This window comes from Rhincodon typus, chromosome 1 (genome assembly GCF_021869965.1).
Source record: "Rhincodon typus isolate 14 chromosome 1, sRhiTyp1.1, whole genome shotgun sequence".
NCBI classification, from domain to species: Eukaryota; Metazoa; Chordata; class Chondrichthyes; order Orectolobiformes; family Rhincodontidae; genus Rhincodon; species Rhincodon typus.
In genome coordinates, this window is record NC_063332.1 from 140631231 (window position 1) to 140652137 (window position 20907).

The following is a 20907-nucleotide window of genomic DNA, read 5'->3' on the forward strand; positions in this document are numbered from 1 at the left end:
TAGTGTCCAAGGATGTGTAGGCTTGGTGGTTTAGCCATGGTTAATGGGGGTTATGGGGACAGAGTGGGACGCTCTTTCGCAGATTGATACAGACTCGATGTACTAAAAGGCCTCTATCTGCACTGTGGGGATTCTGATTCCTCAATACTCAATTACATCAATTTATACATTGATAAAAGATATAGAATATAACAGAAAAAAAATGCTGTGAGTGGTTAACAATCTAGGATTAAAGAAGACAACTGGCCATATTTAATGTGGACAACGAGGATCTCACCCACTGGCAGATAAGCCAGGGAGAGCCCTGCATTGCTGTTCCTCAGAAGGAGCTGCTGAATTCAGAGCCCATTAGCTACTGAAGTGGATCTTGACTCACCTTCCCTATAATCAGGATCCCAAGGGTGGAGGTTCTGCCACTTAGAAGCTGCTGGTGAGTCAGATGTCAGAAGCTGTGCATTACAGGCAACACTAGCAAGAGAGTACCCACCAGAAGCCCAGGACAATGAAGAGATACTGAGAAGGGTGCTATGGATTTGGGTTGTGGGAAAGAGGGAATTGTCAGCAGGGACAAGGGTATAACTTTCAGTGTCCCTTCCCCTCCCCAGTTTCTAATGACAGGTCCCTTGTTCAGGTCCAGACTGCCTTTGAATGAGGGATTCCTCCACTGTGGAGCCCACAATACTTACTGGGTAGTGACTCCCCCACTTCCAGCTGTTGAATAGCAGGATGCGACCCTTCAGTGGAAACTAATGGTCATCTAAAAGAAGGGTCTAGGCCCGAAACGTCAGCCTTCCTGCTCTTCTGATGCTGTTTGGCCTGCTGTGTTCATCCAGCTCTACACCTTGTTATCTCTGTTATCTAAAAGGCCTTGATTGGCAGTAACATGGAAATGGATCCAGAAGCCTTTCCATCCTGGACTTCAGGGCAGAGGCAGCAAGGTCCCATGTATCAGCTCTGCCCAATTAAATGTTTCCCACCCCAGATCTAAACACAGTCAAATGCTGCTTTGATGTCAAACACAGTCACTCTCACCTCATCTCTTCTGTCCATGATTGGACTAGGCTGTAAGGAGGCCCAGAATAGAGTGGTTTCAATGGAACCTGCATCTGTGAGCAGATTATTGCTGAATAAATGTTGATGGATAGCTCTGAAGACAACACTTCCCTTCACTTTGCTGATAGTTGAAAGAGAGCACAAATAATTATCCCTAATTGGGGCCTAAATGACTTAAATTGACAGGCAGCCAATCTAAGTGTCAGTCTGTAACTTAAAATATGCCCACATAGCTCCCTGCCATTTTCTAGGCCTCCTTTGCATTTCCACTGTCACCACCACTCCAGAGCCAGTAATATCCTGCCTTTGCTTTTTATTTCATATTAATTAATGGACTTAAATTCCACACACTACCAAGATGGGATTTGAACTTGAGTTTTGAGAGCGTTTGTCCAGACCTCTGAATTATTAACCCAGTAACATCTCTACTGTACTACCGTCACTGTAGCTGCAAATTCCAACTCACCAGGTGCCTGAGTTTAAATTCTCATAATGTTGTGACGCATGTATACTATTGTACCTTTCACCCCAGCTATCTTAATACAAGAGAAGAACAGCTGAGTTGAAGATACTGTCTGAAAGCAAGTAATTTAGAATGTGCAAGTGGCAAGTGTTTGAGATATTTAACTGTCAATTAAAATTAAGAAATAAAAAAATAGCATATTGCTTCTTCAAATTGTGGACAAACTAATTGTTCTTTATTTAAAACAAACACATTTAATACTTTCAAAGCATCTATTATACATGAGTTAGCAAGAACTGCAGATGCTAGAGACAGAGATAACAAAGTGTGGAGCTGGGGAACACCACAGGCCAGGCAGCATCAGAGGAACAAGAAAGCTGACATTTCAGGTTGTGATCCTTCTTCAGACCCTTTTTCTGAAGAAGGGTCCTGACCCAAGACATCAGCTTTCCTGTTCCTCTGATGCTGCCTGGTCTGCTGTGTTCCTCCAGCTCCACACTTTGTTATCTCCTATTGTACGTGAGTGTTATATTTCAAATTCACCAAATGTAATTATACATTCAGTGTTTTGGTGTTGATGAAATTTTGAGACTGTGAAGTAAACTCTGTTCTTCCAGTCTTGAAATACCTCTGTGATTGTTGGGAATGACATTTAGCTATTTGTTAGTCGACAGGAGTTGTTATTTAAAAATGTCAGCTAGACAAAAAAAGGGATGAGAATAGCTGCTGTTTAAAAAGAAATTAAGTAATTCAATATGCATTTTTCAGTTGTGATGATCCTTTATAATCCAAAGTTCTGCACTTTGTTACTGAGTCAAAACACTTTTTAAAAAGGGAATGCCAGTTATTGACCTGATGACTGAAATTTACATACAGCTCACAATTCTTTCCCTCAGAGATTTGTAGTAGCTATAATTATCTGGATTTGCCTGCTTAGAACACTTCCTAGAGGGACTACTTAAGCAGTTGCCTTGAAGTTGCACATTAAATTAATGGCTAACCATCATGACCCAGGTTGCAGATTTCAGTTCAGCCTTCAGCAATACTGTGTAAGATCTACTCATCCAAAATGATTTATCTCAGTAAATTCACAAATGTGTTGGCTGTACATTTTCCATGGTGAATGTTTCATAAAATATCCATGGAATATTTTGCCTGTTGATGGAATAAGAAATTAATTAATAAAAACTCATTAACACAATAAGATTTTAGAGTAGATTTGTAGCTTGGGTTGTGAATGTTGTGCTTGGTTGGCTCGCCAAGCTGGTTCGTTGTTCCACAGACGTTTCATTACCCTGATGGGTAACATTATCAGTGTAGCCTCCGATGAAGCACTATTGTGTTTTCCCGCCTGTTATTTAAACCTTGGTGTCCGTTGAGCTGGATTACCTCACTTCCTGTTTTCCTTTGCAATGTAGTGTATATGGGGTCTAGCTCTGTGTTTATTGGTGGCTTTTTAGTAGAGAACCAGGCTTCCAGGAATTCCCATGATTGTCTCTGCTTCACCTGTCCCTGGATTCTGGTGTTGTCCCAGTCGAATTGGTGATTTTCCTTATCCCTGTGGATATCAGTGAGTCAACCAACCACAACATCCCCAACCCGAGCTAAAAATCTACTCTAAAACCTTAGAGACTTATGGATGAAGCCCACTCAAATTGGCACAAAAATGGGAAAACTATGCCAAATGACAGAGCGCTACCCATGAACAACTCTACTTCCTACATGGATGCCTTAGGAACCAGCTATTACCATGCAGTGTGAGATACAAACCAGCCATCAACGACCCACAAGCTCATAAAACAGCAGAATAGAACGGCCGCAAGATGGTAAAGGTAATGATCAGCAACGCATGCAACTGGCTCCACAGATATGACAAAGAAATTATGCGCCAGAAAACTTTATGCCTGGAAGCTACAACCAAGACTGGACAATGGGCCTAAAATGAGCCATCAACATCAGTCAACAGACCACAAGAGCCAGGAAAAGACAGATCCTTCAGGAAAAACTAGCCAAACTAACCCACCAAAACGACAACAACAGAGCAGGCACCTGGATAAGAAACCTTTCAGACAGGAAACTGACAGACACAGAGAAAACTGTTCTAATTCATGGACTCAACTACAACCACAGAGACGCCAACAAAACAGAATTCCTAGTCACACTGGAAGCCATACTGAAGACCACAGCATCAATGAAGAAGCATAACAAGCCATAAAACAGACAGTGATCCCGAAACTGACCAGAAAAAACAAACTCAACACTCTCAACTCATCTGAAAGGAAGGCACTAGAAGGACTGAAAAAGGACAAGAACATCACAATACTACCAGCAGACAAAGGGCACATGACGATAATACTAAATAAACAAGACTACCTCTCCAAGGCACATACACTTCTAGCCGACGAGAACACATACCAGCAAGTGCAGATAGGCCCGACACCACAACTGGGCAACCAGATTCTCGACACACTAAAGAGACTCAAACAGACCAGACAAATCAACAAAACAGAGTACCTAAGAATGAAACCTGAAGGAACTGACACCCCTCAATTCTACAGCCTCCCAAAGGTACACAAACCGGAAGTACCCCTCAGACCCATAGTCTCCCTGCGAGGCACGCCATAACATAGATTAGCCAAGGAGCTACAAAGGAGACTAAAGCACTTTGTCAGCAAGTCACCCCACTCAATCCACTCAGCTCAAGAGTTCCTTAATTCTATCAAGGACATAAGAATAGACGACAACGAGACCATAATTTCATTTGACGTTACTGCCCTATTCACATGGATAGACATACCACTAGCAAGAGAAACACTGGCAAAACTACTAAAACAAGAACAAGATCCCAGTGACACCATCTCCACAGACAACATGCTGAAGCTACTGGACCTGTGTCTCACCACCCACTTCACCTTTAACGGCCAAATATATGAACAGATCAACGGGACACCCATGGGATCACCTACCTCTGGACTAATAGCTGAAGCAGTAATGCAGAGACTTGAAAGTATGACCCTTCCGCTAATCCAACCAAAACTATGGATATGCTTTGTGGACGACACCTTCGCCATTATTAAACGGACCAAACTGGAGGAGACACATAAACTAATAAAGAACACTCACTGGGATCAGATTCACCAGACAAGAGGAGAAGAACAAACAGCTCCCATTCCTAGACATCATAGTGGAACGCAGGACCAATGGGGAATTTGTAACAAAGGTACACAGGAAAGCCACACAGACTGACCAAGTGCTGAATTTCAACAGCAACCACCCAAACACACACAAATGAAGTTGTGTGAGAACATTATTTAAACGGGCAACAACACACTGCAGCAGCTCAGCACTACGCCAAAAAGAAGAGTGCCTCTTCCAAGTATTCAAAGACAATGGATATGCAAAAAACTGGTTCAGAAGATGCCTATTACACCAACGACACCAGAAAGATACTGCAAGCCCCGACACACTCATCGCGTACCTTACATCAAGAACATATCTGAACTGACCACAAGACTCCTATGACCACTGGGCATCAGAGTCGCACACAAACCCACATCAACCCTACACCAACTGCTTACCTGAACCACAGACCCACGACCCACTATGGACAGGACCGTGTCATATGCAAGATTCCCTGTAGAGACCGCGACAAACATTATATTGAACAAACAGGAAGGAAATTAACCACAAGGGTACATGAACATCAACTGGCAACAAAAAGACACAACCAATACTCACTCATCTCCATCCACATGGAAGAGGAAAACCACCAATTCGAGTGGGGCAACACCAGGATCCTGGGACAGGTGAAGCAGAGACAAGCATGGGAATTCCTAGAAGCCTGGTTCTCTACTAAGAAAGCCATCAATAAACACAGAGCTAGACCCCATATACAATCCATTGTGAAGGAAAACCGGAAGTGAGGTAATCCAGCTCAACGGACACCAGAGTTTAAATAACAGGTGGGAAAACACAACAGCACTTCATCGGAGGCTTCACTGATGATGTTACCCATCAGGGTAATGAAATGTCTGCGGAACAATGAAACAGCTCAGTGAGCCAACCAACTACATCATTAACACAATGTCACTGGTGACTTCAGGACTTGAGTGGCCTTTATTGTAAAAGAAATTGACTTATTTCCAAACTTAACAGAGCATCCAGTTACCTCATTGTTACAAACATTTCCATCTTTAAGCAAAATCTTTAATTTCCAACATTGTAACAATGAGCAATTTGTGTTAGAAAGGATGATCCTGCATATTAACAACATGTATATTCTTTTCTGCTGCAGGGATTTACTGATGGAGACTTATCAAAGATTCAATATGGGGGAGCAAACGTGTCTGGATTTCAAATTGTTGATTATGATGATCCAGTTGTTATGAAGTTTATGCAGCGATGGTTAGCACTTGATGAAAAGGAATATCCAGGGGGGAAAACGAGCAAAATTAAGGTAGGTTTGTTACCAATATTATTTTTGTCAATGAATTCATGAAAATTGAACTGCCTAAGTGCTAAATGGTGCTAGGGTCTGTAAGGGTGAGTCTCTCTGACAACTGTGCTGCAATCAGAATATTAATTTCTGTGAAGACCAATGAGATGTGGCCAATAGTCATTTCTCAACTAGGATTGCTGAGGCAGATTATCTGGTCATGATGCTATTTTTGTTTATGGGACCTTGTGGTTCATAAATTTGCTGCTGTTTCCGAAATTGCAACAATGACTGCACATCAAAAATATTTAATTGGCTGCAATGTGCTTTAGGATTTTTTTTTCTTTTTTTATTCGTTCATGATATGAGGACATTTCTGGCTGGGCCAGCATTTATAGTCCCTCTTTAATTGCCCTTGAGAAGGTTGCGGTAAGCCACCTACTTAAACTGCTGAAGTCCATGTGATATCAGTGCACCCATTGTACTCTCTGGTTTAAGGGAGGGAGTAACAGGACATGGCAACAATGAAGGAATGGGAATATAGTTTCATGTGGGAATGGTCCATGGTATGAGTTTAACTCTTTCTATTTGTGATATGTATGTGACTTGGATGAAAATGTAGATGGGTGGGTTAGTAGGTTTGCAGACGATACAAAGATTGGTGGAGTTGTGGATAGTGTAAAAAGTTGTCAAAGGATACAGTGGGATATAGATCTGTTGCAGATATGGGCGGAGAAATGGCGGATGGAGTTTAATCAGGGTGTGAGGTGCTGCACTTTGGGACATCAAATGTTAAGGAAAAGTACACAGTTAATAGCAGGACTCTAAAAAGCATTGATGTACAGCGGGATCTTGGGGTTCAAGTCCATTGTTCCCTGAAGGTAGCCACACAAGTGGATAGGGTGGTAAAGGCGGTATATGCCATGCTTACTTTTATTGGTCAGGGAATTGAATACAAAAATCAGGATGTCATATTGCAGCTTTATAAGACTTTGGTTCAGCCACACTCAGAGTATTGCTTTCAATTCTGGTCACCACATTAGAGGAGGGATGTGGAGGTTTTGGAGAGGGCGCAGAAAAGGTTTACAATGAGGCTGCCTAGATTAGAGGGTATGAGCTAAAAGGAGAGGCTAGAAAAACTTGGAGACAACAAGGTGCAGGGCTGGATGAACACAGCAGGCCAAGCAGCATCATAGGAGCAGAGAGGCTGACATTTCGGGCCTAGACCCTTCATCAGAAAAGGGGGAGGGGAAGGGGGTTCCGAAATAAATAGGGAGAGAGTGGGAGGCGGATAGAAGAGGGATAGAGGAGAGGATAGGTGGAGAGGAAACAAACAGGTCGAAGAGGCGGGGATGGAGCCAGTAAAGGTGAGTGTAGGTAGGGAGTCCTCACGTACCACCCCACCAACCTCCGGATCCAACCTATCATCCTCCGACACTTCCGCCATCTGCCATCCGACCCCACCACCAAAGACATCTTTCCCTCCCCACCCTTATCTGCTTTCCGGAGGGACCACTCTCTCCGTGACTCCCTTGTCCGCTCCACACTCCCCTCCAGCTCCACCACACCCGGCACTTTTCCCTGCAACCGCAGGAAGTGCTACACCTGACCCCATACCTCCTCCCTCACCCCCATCCCAGGCCCCAAGAAGACTTTCCACATCAAGCAGATGTTCACCTGCACATCTGCCAATGTGGTATACTGCATCCGCTGTACCCGGTGTGGCTTCCTCTACATCGGGGAAACCAAGCGGAGACTCGGGGACCGCTTTGCAGAACACCTACGCTCGGTTCGCAACAAACAACTGCACCTCCCAGTCGCGAACCATTTCAACTCCCCCTCCCATTCCTCAGACGACATGTCCATCCTGGGCCTCCTGCAGTGCCACAACGATGCCACCCGAAGGTTGCAGGAACAGCAACTCATATTCCGCTTGGGAACCCTGCAGCCCAATGGTATCAATGTGGATTTCACAAGTTTCAAAATCTCCCCTCCCCCTACCGCATCCCAAAACCAGTCCAGCTCGTCCCTGCCTCCCTAACCTGTTCTTCCTCCCACCTATCCCCTCCTCCCACCTCAAGCCGCACCTCCATCTCCTACCGACCAACCTCATCCCGCCCCCTTGACCTGTCCGTCCTCCCTGGACTGACCTATCCCCTTCCTAACTCCCTACCTACACTCACCTTTACTGGCTCCATCCCCGCCTCTTCGACCTGTTTGTTTCCTCTCCACCTATCCTCTCCTCTATCCCTCTTCTATCCACCTCCCACTCTCTCCCTATTTATTTCGGAACCCCCTTCCCCTCCCCCTTTTCTGATGAAGGGTCTAGGCCCGAAACGTCAGCCTCTCTGCTCCTATGATGCTGCTTGGCCTGCTGTGTTCATCCAGCCCTGCACCTTGTTGTCTCGGATTCTCCAGCATCTGCAGTTCCTACTATCTCTGACAGAAAAACTTGGGTTGTTTTCTCTGGAGCAGTGGAAGCTGAGGGGAGACTTGATAGAAGAAAATTAAGAGATGCATAGATAAGGTTGATGGTCAGAATTTTTTTCCCAGCGTTGAAATATCTAAAACTGGAGGGAATGCATTTAAGGTGAGAAAGGGAAAGTTCAAAGGAGATGTGATGGGCAAGTTTTTTACACAAGAGAGTGGTGGGAGTCTGGAACACACTGCCGGTGGAGTGGTGGTTGTGGAGGCAGATAGGATAGGGGCTTTTAAGAGACTTTTACATAAGCACATGAATATACAAGGAATGGAGTGATATGGACCAAGCGCAGGCAGAAGGAATTCGTTTAATTTGGCATCATGTTTGGCACGATGTCATGGCCGAAGGGCCCGTTCCTGTGCTGTAAAGTTCTATGTTTCATTCTCCTCCATCTTTGAAGAAGAGTGTAATGTATGTCAGGACAGGGTTACTGGGCAGACTTGTTCACAATTAACTTCAGAACATAAATTGTGCTAGCAATGGTGTTGCATTAAAATGCAAAAATGCTGCTTTGTTGCTTGATACTTAATAATCTTTGTGATATTGGATACAATACATTCTTCAAGACCATTTAACTATAGATAGTAGGATGATGATAATAGGTCATTGCCCACTTACTGCATACCTTGAAATGATTGCCAGTGTACTGTGGCCTTTTGTCAGACACAATCTGATGTAGGACAGCAAATAAACTGAAAATAGCACTCAACATGTCAGTGATAGTTGTGCTTATGTTAAGTCATGGAACAATGGGAAATTCAGGGATGTAATCTTGCCTGTGCTTTGAGAATAGATCTGTTGCTACTTTCATCTAAGGAGTGGATGGAAGGTTGTGTGGCTGTAGAGGGTCCCTCTAGAGTTCACTGGGGTTGATACGGTTGATATGCTTTACATAGATTCACTTGATGTTGAAAATCCTGATTCATCCCTGTTCAGCACACAAATTTGTGCTAGCTGTCTTGTGCTTCGATAGCCATGTGTCCTTGGTGTCACATGGACATGGTATCTTGGTGTTATACTTTTGGTATTAGGACTTGTTTGCTTTTGAAAATGACTTTTTGTGATATCACAAGTTCACCACCATAGGGCCAAAATTAACAAATCCTCTTTCTTTAATACTGTCAGGCTAATGATCTTTTGCAACTTTTTTAGTTGGTCATCTTCAGCAGTTGCCAATGGCAACTGATCACAAAGACTTTGCCAAAGTGTAACAGATCAACATTGAGAGTGTGTACAGGTTCATAGTATGAGTGTCAATGTATAAATTAAGAGGGATATCTTGGGACTGAACCTTACATTTTTTGGATAAGTCCAAGTTGAGTCATGATTTTTGTGTCATGAGGCCTAGGGAGTGTATTTGCCATATCTTACCAAACTTGCCTTATTAACTACTCAAACCCCACCACCCCCACCATGGCATCCCTTATATCTGATTCCAACCCCATCTTACCATGTGCCATTCCCAGAACAACTTGTTACTCAATGGATATCCCACAAATCACAGCATCCCTTGCACCACTAATAGGCCATTATGCACCTGAACAAGCACCATCAGTCCAGAGTTGCCCTGTATGGTAGGGGACATTTGTCCAGGGTGTGATCAACATGGAGAATAGGTGCCCCACTATGTTGGCAGAGACCTGGACGTTCTGTTGGCGGAAGTGGTGTAAAGATAGGACGACTTAATTCCCCAGGACTAGCAGTGGAGGCCATAGCACCAGACCATGCCAGCCTTATCTAAGGTTGACACCCGAGTCAGAGTAGCCTCAGCCTCTCTGGAGGAATGCACAGCAGGGTAGGAGAAAGGTCAATGACTATCTCCAAACTGCCAGCATGGGTGCCACAATCTTCTTTGTGATATATCACACTCACTGTTATCTCTCCTATTGCACGTAACTTCCACCATGGTTCATGCTGTACCATTCTCACTACTGCCTACAATATATTCACTCATTCGCTGTTTCATAACCCAACCCCCAACACCACTAAACCTGGTTTCCCTCTGTGTTGCCTAATCACTTGCTTTTGCACTTCTCCACCAAAAGTCACAGTTGTGCAGCACACTTCTATCTCCCTTAATATTTGTCCCTTTCGCTTTCATTCCAGGATAAAAGCAGCCCCGAATACAGCAGAAAGGTTCCAAACATGAGTGAACAGCCTAACATTTGGTTCCTCATCTCTAATGAGTCAGAGTATCCCAAATGGGTGACTGACCAATTTCAAGCTCTTGAACTAGAATTGGCAGTCATCCTTTACTTTCTGTGCTGGGCCCCTCTGGCTATCTCCTGACTTGACTGAGGATTGCTGACAACTATGATAAGCTTCCTTCATTTGTGTCTGCACTAAACAGCATGGCAAGACAGAATAAATATACAGAAGTAGTACATTTACCAGGATGCTGCTGGGATTAGAGGTGCGAGCAATTAGGAGAGGTTAGAAAAACTTGGGTTGTTTTCTCTTGAGCGGCGCAGGCTGAGAGGAGACTTCGTAGAAGTCTATAAAATTATGAGATGCATAGATAAGTTGATAGTCAGAATCTTTTTCCCAGAATTGAAATGTGTAATACTAGGGGGCATACATTTCAGGTGAGAGGGATAAAGTTCAAAGGAGACATGAGGAGCAAGTTTTTTACACAGAGAGTGGTAGGATTCTGGAACGCATTGTAAGGAGTGGTGGTGGAGGCAGATACAATAGGGGCATTTAAGGGACCTTTAGATAAGCACATGAATATGCAAGGAATGGAGTGATATGGACCAATGGCAGGCGAAGGAATTAGTTTCATTTGGAGGCGTGTCCAGCACAACATTGTGACTGAAGGGCCCTTTCCTGTGCTGCACATTCTATGCTCTATGTTCTAAAATGAGCTTCTATATTTAATTGAGAGAGAAAAGTGCAGTGAGGTTAGGAAATGCAAGACAGGGATGCTTACCGACATCTGTGCATACTGGTAGTCCTGCCACTGCATCGCCTTTGGTATCTACAATGTAGAAGGTTTTTGCAAGCCAAAATGAGCTTGGGTGTTGACACTGCAGTGTGATGCTGTTGGATGAGCTTTTGTAGGATGTACTATGGGTCATATTTGCTCAGGGTACGTGTCTGTCATGATGTGTGATGGTAATATGTTTGCACTAGTCCTGTATCGATTTTAGTTTTTAGTTAGTGTCATCCTGCCTTTTCAATAGATAGAATATCAATGGTTGTAAAAGCTTCTGATCATCTTATACCAACAACAAACTTAATCATCTACTGATATTGCCTTTTGCTTGATTGGTTCTGAACTTCATTGATGTGATTGATGTGCTTGCATTTGCGCACTCCTGAACACTTGGATTGTTGCCAGCGTAGTAATGTTGTACAGTCATGTTGGTCACCTGTGTTTTGCTGTGCAATTTGGCTTGACCTTTTAAGTCAGGTTTCCTGCACATGTCCCTTGCTGCCACATGCTTTAGAGTTATGAAAGAATGCTAGGTGGGACTAGCTACATCAGCTACAGATCTTGCTGGTGTGGTATGCTTTGCTGACTGCAGCTTTGCACTGCCTGCACCTAAAGAGTGTTCCTGTCATTTGCTTGCCACTATAACTTGGTAACTGTGTTTACCCTTATATAATGAGTTAATGTTATAGCCCCTTCCCCGAAAAGAAATCCTTCTTAAAAGCTTTAATTGGTAGAGGCAATGACTAATGCAGTGAGCCTCTCTGATAGCTCCTCTTTCGAAAATTCACAGAAATATCCTTCCTGTTGTACCTTCTGACAAACTAGTCAATAGGCACTTAGGGATGCTGACTGTATATCATTGAGTTAGAATCTGTTAAACATGAAGTTAATTCTTAGCTTGAATTGTCTTCAGGAAGCTTCCAAATCTTTTCTGGATCATTGTGAACATCCATGAAATGACCAGATACATTGATCCTACAAAACCATTCAATGCCAATGATAAGCAAGATTTTTAAAGTACCTTTTTTGGGATTGTTTATCACTTGGTCTGTTTAAAAAGTAAACTGCATACATTGTTTCAGTAGTTGTAAGGAGGGAGAACCAGGAATTTGTCCCAGTGATGTTGAAGAAACAGCGATATAGTATAAAGTCAGGATGACAAGTGGCTTGGACAAGACTTTGTAGTTGATAGAGTTTGCATGTATCTGCTGCCTTTGTCCTTCTCTATGAATTGTTCGTGGGCTTAGTATGTGCTGTGTAAGGATCCTCGATGATTTTTCCAATGCATATTGTAGAAAGTAGACACTGCTGCTACTGAATTTTACCAACAGTTTCAATAAAGTCAACATATTTCATTAATCTTCAATAAAAATTATTGGCTGATATATTTGTCTTAAAAGAAGCAATTGGCTTGATATTAACTTCTGTGAGCGAATGCAGCAAACTGAACTCCATGTCTGCCTGACACCACAGGGAATACACTTGACTGAATTCAGTGCCTCTTTAACTTGTTATTTGGTGAATTAATTCTCACTCTTCCACTGAAAGGACAACCATTAAAATTGAACAGCAAATCGTTGTTTCTTAGGACCTGAGGGAGCAGGTAAGTGTAACCAATTAGATGTTGGTACAACCCAGGGCAGATAATGTTCAAGGATTTTTGTGAAAGTCAGACATTAAATCCTAATCTCAAGGTCCACAAGGAGACAAAAAAAACTCCTAATTTCATCAGTCTTTTCTGACATTGGCTTCTACTCCCACTGGGGATGCTATTGCTTTTCCCTGCGGGGACCTTAGGCTAAAATAGCAAATTAGCAGAGGTTTTTGTAAGATGTTCGGAAATCAATCCCAAGGAGTCTGTACTAAATCGGATAATCTAATTGAATTGTTGATTCTGATGATTCAGATCACCTTTAAAAAGTTCAGCAATATTATGTGAAAGATTAAATGCCAGACAAATCTGCTGTGTGTAGTAATATGCAGGAATTATAGACAAAGTTGCAGTGCATGACAGATATTATTATAAAAAAACACTTTACATACAATTTATAATTATCTTGCACCCTAATTTGTGTATTGGTTACATATGGACAAAGATATTTGCTTAAATGATCTGCATAGTTAAAAGATTACATAGATACGCACAAATTTACAAATGTAAATTGATGTTAATTAGACATTGCTGAGCATTCTTATTAACAAAATTTAAATTAAACTGAGGAGGATCGAAATAACTGCTTCTGCAGAAAATGGCAAGCTGTTAATTCAAAGTTACAAATAATTCAAAAAAAGCTTCGGATCAAAGCAAATGGACTTACATGAAAGTAGTTGGTGATTCTTTAAGTGTTTAAGTTTTCCTTTTCTGCCTGTGATGCCTTTATTCTCGAGTGGAACTGACAGTTTAGTGATAATATTTTGCAGTCGCAGCTAATTCAGCAGTGCCAGGAAAGTCCTTTCTTTGCTTATTGCAATGCAATGCTGTTGTAGCATAATTATTATAAGAACTTTAATTTTTGATTTTGAGATTGAGTTTTGTACCAAAGTTGGTAATATCAAATATTATTTGCGTAAATGTAATTCCCTTCTTTCCAAAGACAGTTTTGTAATTTATTGCAAGTGAAAAGTGACAGTTTAACAATTGCTTCCAGGTTACTTTGAGATTAGTCTCCCTAACCTTATCATGACCAAATGTAAATCTGAACTGACTAAATGCTTGAAAGGTGTGCCTAAATCTTTATTAGCTGAACTGGTGATATGCTTAAATTTGCCTTACCTCACAGCAGGTAAACAATTAACATCAGGTCAAGTGTGAAGTCATATTTACAAAGAGTGGCTCTTTGAACCTGACCTACCTTTCAATGAGATCAAGGCTGATCCATTTAGCTGCTTTTATTCCATGTATTGATATATTAGCCTAATAAAATCTGATCATATTTCACGTCCTATCTTGGAGCAGCCTCATAATTAGAAAGCTGAAGTTTAGCAATATTTAATAAAGCAAAGTTAACTGCACAGCTTACACCCCTTGATTTGATTGATTGGTTCATTCCATCAACAAAATCCATGTACAGTTGACTCTCAGAGTACTTTCATGAAAGAAGTTGTTTCTAAAATTTTCACCCACCCATTTGAGTAACTAGTGAATCATGCATGTCACTGACAGCTTTAAAGATATTTGTGCCTCCAAAAGATACTCCCCATATTTGGCCTTTTGTTTTTGGAAAGTAGAAGCATGCTGTGACCTTGATGCAATGCAATTTCTTTACATCATTTTCCTTTTTTCATTCATGCTGCTGGCTGGTCAGCATTTATTGCCCATCTCTAATTGCCCTTGAGCAGGTGGTGGTGTACTGACTTCCTGAATTGCTGCAATCCTTGGGGTATGGAGGCACTGATAGTGCTATTAGGGAGGGAGTTCCAGGATTTTGACCCAATAATAATGAAGGAATGGTCCCTCAGTTCCACATCAGAATGACGTGTGACTTGGAGGGAAACTTGGAGCAGCCCTTTGGTCCAGTAGGACCAAGGTAACCTTACCTTTATCTTACAATACCTCAAGGTATCTCATGATTAATTTAGCTTCAACGCAAATTAGATAACTTGCAGAAGTGCCAATTGTGATCCAATTTTTAAAAAATATTATTTTTCCAAATACCTAAGTTGAATTATTTTTCAGGGAATTTTATGAGCTGGATGGAAGATCTTTTTATTTTCTGTCATTCCTCTCGTAAACACCTGAAATTTTTGTATCATTGAAGCACCCTAATAGTTTTCAAGTCTTTTATAGGGTTCGGAATTAATATAATTAAAAGCTGGAGAATTGCCAAATTAGGGCGAATTCAAGTTTCAGAAAGTGATAAATGCACAATCATCTTATTATTTCTTGAAAGAAAAGTCCTCAGAGAAACACATCCCTTTAAATATTTCTCCAATGTTTCTTTGTTAATGAACTGCCATTTACACCAGTGACTGGAGACTGGGCTTGGTGATAGAAGGCTGTCTTATGACTGGAGCCTCGTGTGCAGTGTGAAAGGAGAAGCGCTTGGTTCTGTATTGTTTGTAATATTCATAAATGATAGGTGGGAATTTGACAGAGAGAGAAAGTACGTCAATAGGTACTTGTGACTGAACAGAATTTGACTTTTTTATGAACACAGAGAGCAGAGATTTTGAATGACCATAATGTATATGGGTAATGGAACATGATGATGAAATAGCCAGGAGTAGGTTGGAATGGTCAAGATGAGAGCTAGCAAAAGCATGAATAAGGCTTTTGTCAACAGAGTCATGGAGTTAGAAATATGCAGTTTTGGTGATGACATGCATGTATTCTCGGAAGCTAATTCCGGCATCAACCATAGAAGTAAGTTGTGAACCGTTTGGTTCAACTTTGGGCTATTATCAGAGACTAGAATGGATTCCATAGCTCAGGAACAAGGCGTTGTGTTAGAAGTAGAAGACAATAGCTTCATTTTTCATAATGCTTCAGAGTAAAGGGACATACTTGTGACAGAGCTGAATGTTGCCATGGGAGGTGTGAATACTAATGCTGTTACTTTAGATGATGCCACCAAGCGACAGGATGTTGGTGGGGAGCAAAATGTAGTTTCCTGGGGAATGCCAGGGCAATTGGTGTGTCAATAGGAAGAGGAGACTTTGCAAGTATACTTTTGCTAAGATGGATTCCCTTTTGGTGATGGGAATCCTACTGTGTGCTTCCCCTGCATCATTAATGATCACTGGCCTGAGAAATGTGTCAGGTTGCAATCGAGTTGAAAGGGCTGATGGAGTTCTCAACCTATCTCAAGATGAGTATCTTATCTGAAATGTTAGTTAACAATGGACTGTGATGCAAGCCATTTAGCTAAGAGTTCTAACATTCAATTGAAAGTAATCTGATCAGTTGTTTAGTTTTTTGGTGAAATAATGATCGTAATTTACAGCACCAACAGCTAGATTTTCATTTTCAATTTCTGCATATAAACTGACGTTTTCCCAGCCACCATCAGTTCTGAGGAAAGGTCACTGGACCCGAAACGTTAACACTGTTTTTTCCTTCACAGAGGCTGCCAGACCTGCTGAGCTTTTCCAGCAACTTTGTTTTCGTTCCTGATTTATAGCATCCGCAGTTCTTTCGGTTTTTATAGTTTACAGCGCAGTCATTTGTAAAAGACAATTCAGCATTTTCTTACAATTATATTAATCACAAACATTCAGGATATTTTTGCTTATGAATCATTATTTCTTGGAAGAATCCTTCTCTCAAATGACCCTATTAGAAGCATAAAACATTTTCTGGAAAAGAAAAGTCTTGATTAGGTCTAACTTTACAGCAATTGTTTGAACTTTGAAGGAACATAAAATAGCATTATTTGCTGCTAAGGATACAGCACTCAGTTTCCATCAGTAACACACAAGCAAATCCATGGGGCTTTCAAGTTAGAAAAAATCAAGGACTGGATTTTCAATCATGAGGCAGAGCTGTGATTCACGAAATTTTGTGGCGGCTTGCATCTGCCTTGGGAGAAACTCCCCCTTGAATGGAGAGATTTTTATTCCAGGGGTAGATTTGGTGGCCACAGAACCAAAGAAAGAGGTTATGAAGTGCTGTGGTAGGTGTTAAAAGACCTGCTTCAATTATCTGGGTCTTTATCATAGTTGTTTGTTTATATTTTAAACCCTCTAATCGCCACTCCTCATGCTGCTCGCTACCACCCACTTCCCATGTCCCATCCATATAAAATCATGTCAACATATACCTCACGCACTCCCAAGGACCACTGTATAGAGGGTTCTGCTATAACACAATAGATGGGTTCCAGTTAAATGATGCATTATAGAAAATTGCACTATAGAAATAATGGGGCCTATGGGAAAAATGGGGATTAGGGGCAGACCAACAAAAGAAATTGTTCAAAATGGCTCAAAAATCACTCAAAAGCATAACAAAGGATAGCACGGTTTGAACATATGTTTAATTCATATGTAATATTGAAATAAAAGTAAATTTATCACCTTATCTTGAAAAAATAGCAAGATAACTTGATGGGGGAGGAGGTTCTGAGGTAGCTCTGTTGTTAATGCAAGGGCTGAGTGTTGTCATCGTCATCTTCACCACCTTCAGGTGCAGTTTGTTTGCAGGGTTAGGGGGAAAAATAGTTAATCCTGAAGTGGATAGCTGTGGTTCATTGTCTTCTGACTGTTTCTTGGGGGTTGGCTTAAAAAAGGCATCCAGTTTTTGCTGCTTTGCCCTTTTTCTTCGTCCACGAAGAAGCAGTATATAGGGTGCAGAAGATCTTACTTTACAAACTGCTACCCTGCTGTGCTTGGTATTGTAATTGTTATCCTCTAATTGTTGCAACTGTTTTTCAATTACCCAGGATAGGAGACAAAGCAGTGGAAAGCTCTCTGGTGCTGCATCCTGGACTTCAGCTTCTTCATCTCCAGCTTCCACTTCCCCCTCAGTGACAAGTTGTTGCAGATCAGCTGCAGAGAGGTCTTCACATTTCAACATCCTCACTCTCCACTTCTTCAAATCTAGCTTGCTTTGCAAGATCAATACAATGTTCTTTGATTCTTGGGAGCTCCTCTGACAGATCAAAGCTTTTTAAATCTTGAAAAAAATCTGGCGAAGCTTCCACCAAACTGCATGCAAGCAGTCCTTACTGACATCACAAATAAAAACCAAAAGAACTGTATATGCTGTAAATCAGGAACAAAAACAAAGTTGTTGGAAAAGCTCAGCAGGTCTGGCAGCAAATGTGAAGAAAAAGTCAGAGTTAATGTTTCGGGTCCAGTGACCCCTCCCACTGGACCCAAAACATTAACTCTGATTTTTTTTTTTCACAGATGCTGGCAGACCTGCTGAGCTTTTCCAGCAACTTTGTTTTTTTTCTTACTGACATTATCCCAGGCCTCCACGATAATATTAGTTACATTCTTGACGTTAAAACTCTTCCAAAATTGAAGAACAGTGGTCTTGTCCTCCTCAGTGGCTGCAATCAGCCTCTTAAATGTGCGCCTTAAATAATAAGCTTTGAAAGCTGCTATTGCACCCTGGTCCATGGGTTGAAAGAGAGAGGTTGTGTTTGGGGGTAGAAATAGTATATTGATGTTTTTAGAAAGCTCACCAATGGTCTAAGGATGGCTTGGCACATTATTCAGGGTGAGGAGAATCTTGAAATCTACATTTTTTGTCCCTGAAATATTTTCTAACAACATCTTGAAAACATCAACAATAATGTCATAAAAAAATTGCCCCATCATCCAACCTCTTTTGCTTGACCTAAAGTAGATGCTGAGAATAGATTTAAGATAACCTTTCAAAGCTCACGGATTGGCAGAGTGTTACACCATCACAGGCTTAGCTTTAAGTCTCCACTGGCATTGGCAACCAGCAGCACAGTCATATGATCCTTTGCCACCTTAAAGCCTGAAGCGTGTGCTTCATTCATAGAAATGTAGGTTCTTGATGGTATTTGTTTCCAGTATAAACCTGTCTCATCCAAATTGAAAATTTCATCCAAGGTGGAGCCATCTTCTTCAATTAATTTTTTTGCTATGGGAGGAAATTCCATCGCGTGCTCCTCATCTGTGCTGACAGTTTCTCCACATAACTTTACGTTATGAAAAGCATAGTGGTTCTTAAAATCAGCAAACCAGCCACTGCTAGCGCTAAAGGCAGGCACATCTGCAGGATTTTCAGCTTGTTTTGTTAGATCTTCATACCTTGATCCGGCTTTCTCTTTTATGGTGAGAAGGGTGATCCCAGATTGCTGCTTTGTTTGCTCTTCTGTCCACACACTTAGAAGCCGCTCCATCTCCTCAAGTTCTGTTGTTCATGACCGCACAGATTTGCTAGCACTCAGACTTGTTCCAGCAATACTGCTTGCTTTAATCTTTTCTGCATTTTCTGTAATGATGCGTAAGATAGATTCCTTCATTCCTGTTGCACGAGCAATATCACATGTTCTCTCATTACTCTCAAAATGCTTTACAACATCTAGCTTCTCTTCCAGTGTCATAGCCTTTCTTGTATGTACACCACCCGCAAATTTATCACCAGGTTGCTTCTCATTCTAATTCTTGCCACTTTCTCCTTGTGTTTTGTGGGTAACAGGGCAGAATTGTACATTATCTCTCACAGAAAACACAGGGATCCCTTGATGCCAGCATGGGGACTCTTTCAGCACATGCTCAGGACAAAGCCCATAAACCAATCATGTGATGTCGATGTTGGAATTGCATTATAGCCAACACAAAGTTAGCATTTTACGAATACCGTTCCCCTGTTCGTCAATCACATTATAGCCAATTTGCGTTGTCGGGACTCGCATTATAGGAGACCTCGCTGTATCTGAAAACCAACTTAATGCTAGCTCATAGCAAAAATGCCCTACCCCCCATCCCCAATGCCCCTTCATACCTTTCAGCAAACCCATATCCCACATCAATTCCGATGCCCTCATATAGCCAGTAATGTCAACTTCTGAATATAGGAACAAGAAGCAGGAATAGGTCATTCAGCTTTTTGAGCTTGTTCACTATTTAGAAAGACCTTGCCTGATCTGATTGTAACCTCATATCTGCGTTCCCATGTACACCTGATATACTTTCACTCTGTTGGTCGTCCAAGAATTTATTCATCTCTACCTTTAAAATGTTCAAAGACTTTGTTTCCATCATCTTGTTGGGAAGAGTTCCAAAGGTTCACAGTCCTCTGAAAGAACAAAATTCACCTCATCTCCATTTTATATGAGCAACCCTTTATTTTTAGGTACTGACTCCTAATTCTAATTTATCCTATAGGAGGAAACATCCTCCCCACATATACCCTGTCAAGACCCCTTGGGAACTTTTATGTTCAATCAAGTCCCATCTTATTCTCTGAAACTCCACTGGCTGCAAGCCTAGTCTTCTTTGGACCACTTCCATCTTTCTTTTAAATAAGGTGACCAATAATGTGCACAACACTCCAGATATGGTCTCACCAGTGTTCTGTATAGCTGAAGCATGGCTCCCTACTTTTGCATTTCATTTCCCTCGCAATAAATGACAAAATTCTGTGAACATTCATAATTACTTGCTATACCTGCATAATAGCATTTTATGATTCATGCACCAGAACAGCCAGATCCCTCTGCAGCTCAGAGCTGTGAAATCTCTCACCATATGGATAACATGCTTCTCTTTTGATCTATGTTTCATCTTAATTTAGCAATTCATTTTAACCACCTCTACTTTTATGCCCATGTAGTTGCTCTTTTTTAGGTTTCAAAAAATAATTTGGGAAAAAGTCAACAGGTCTGGCAGCATCTGTTGAGAGAAAGCAGAGTGAACATTTTGGCTCCAGTGACCTTTTTGCAGAACTGATGTAGCTAGGAAATTGTTGGTATATATCCTGGAGAAGGGGTGAGGGGAATGGGAAGGAGTAAACCCCAGTGGAGTTGGAGCCCAGAGAGAGAGGAAAAACAGTTGGGCAGACAAGGAGTGGGTAAAGGTCAGCCTGGCAGAATCAATAGTTGCTAGTGGTGACCATT

The 20907-nt window shown here is 41.6% G+C and overlaps 1 protein-coding gene across 5 annotated transcripts in view; it reads left to right on the forward strand.

Moving 5' to 3' along the window:
* gria2b (glutamate receptor, ionotropic, AMPA 2b) overlaps positions 1–20907 on the forward strand; it is a 143649-nt gene that overhangs the window by 66156 nt on the left and 56586 nt on the right. For all 5 annotated transcript variants that reach the window (XR_007262880.1, XM_048601037.1, XM_048601051.1 and 2 more), the window contains one exon: positions 5811–5972. Coding sequence is in view for 4 of the 5 variants with exons in the window: in XM_048601037.1 (XP_048456994.1) it covers positions 5811–5972 (162 nt within the window). In the remaining variant the exon portion in view is untranslated. The remainder of the gene's footprint in view (positions 1–5810; positions 5973–20907) is intronic.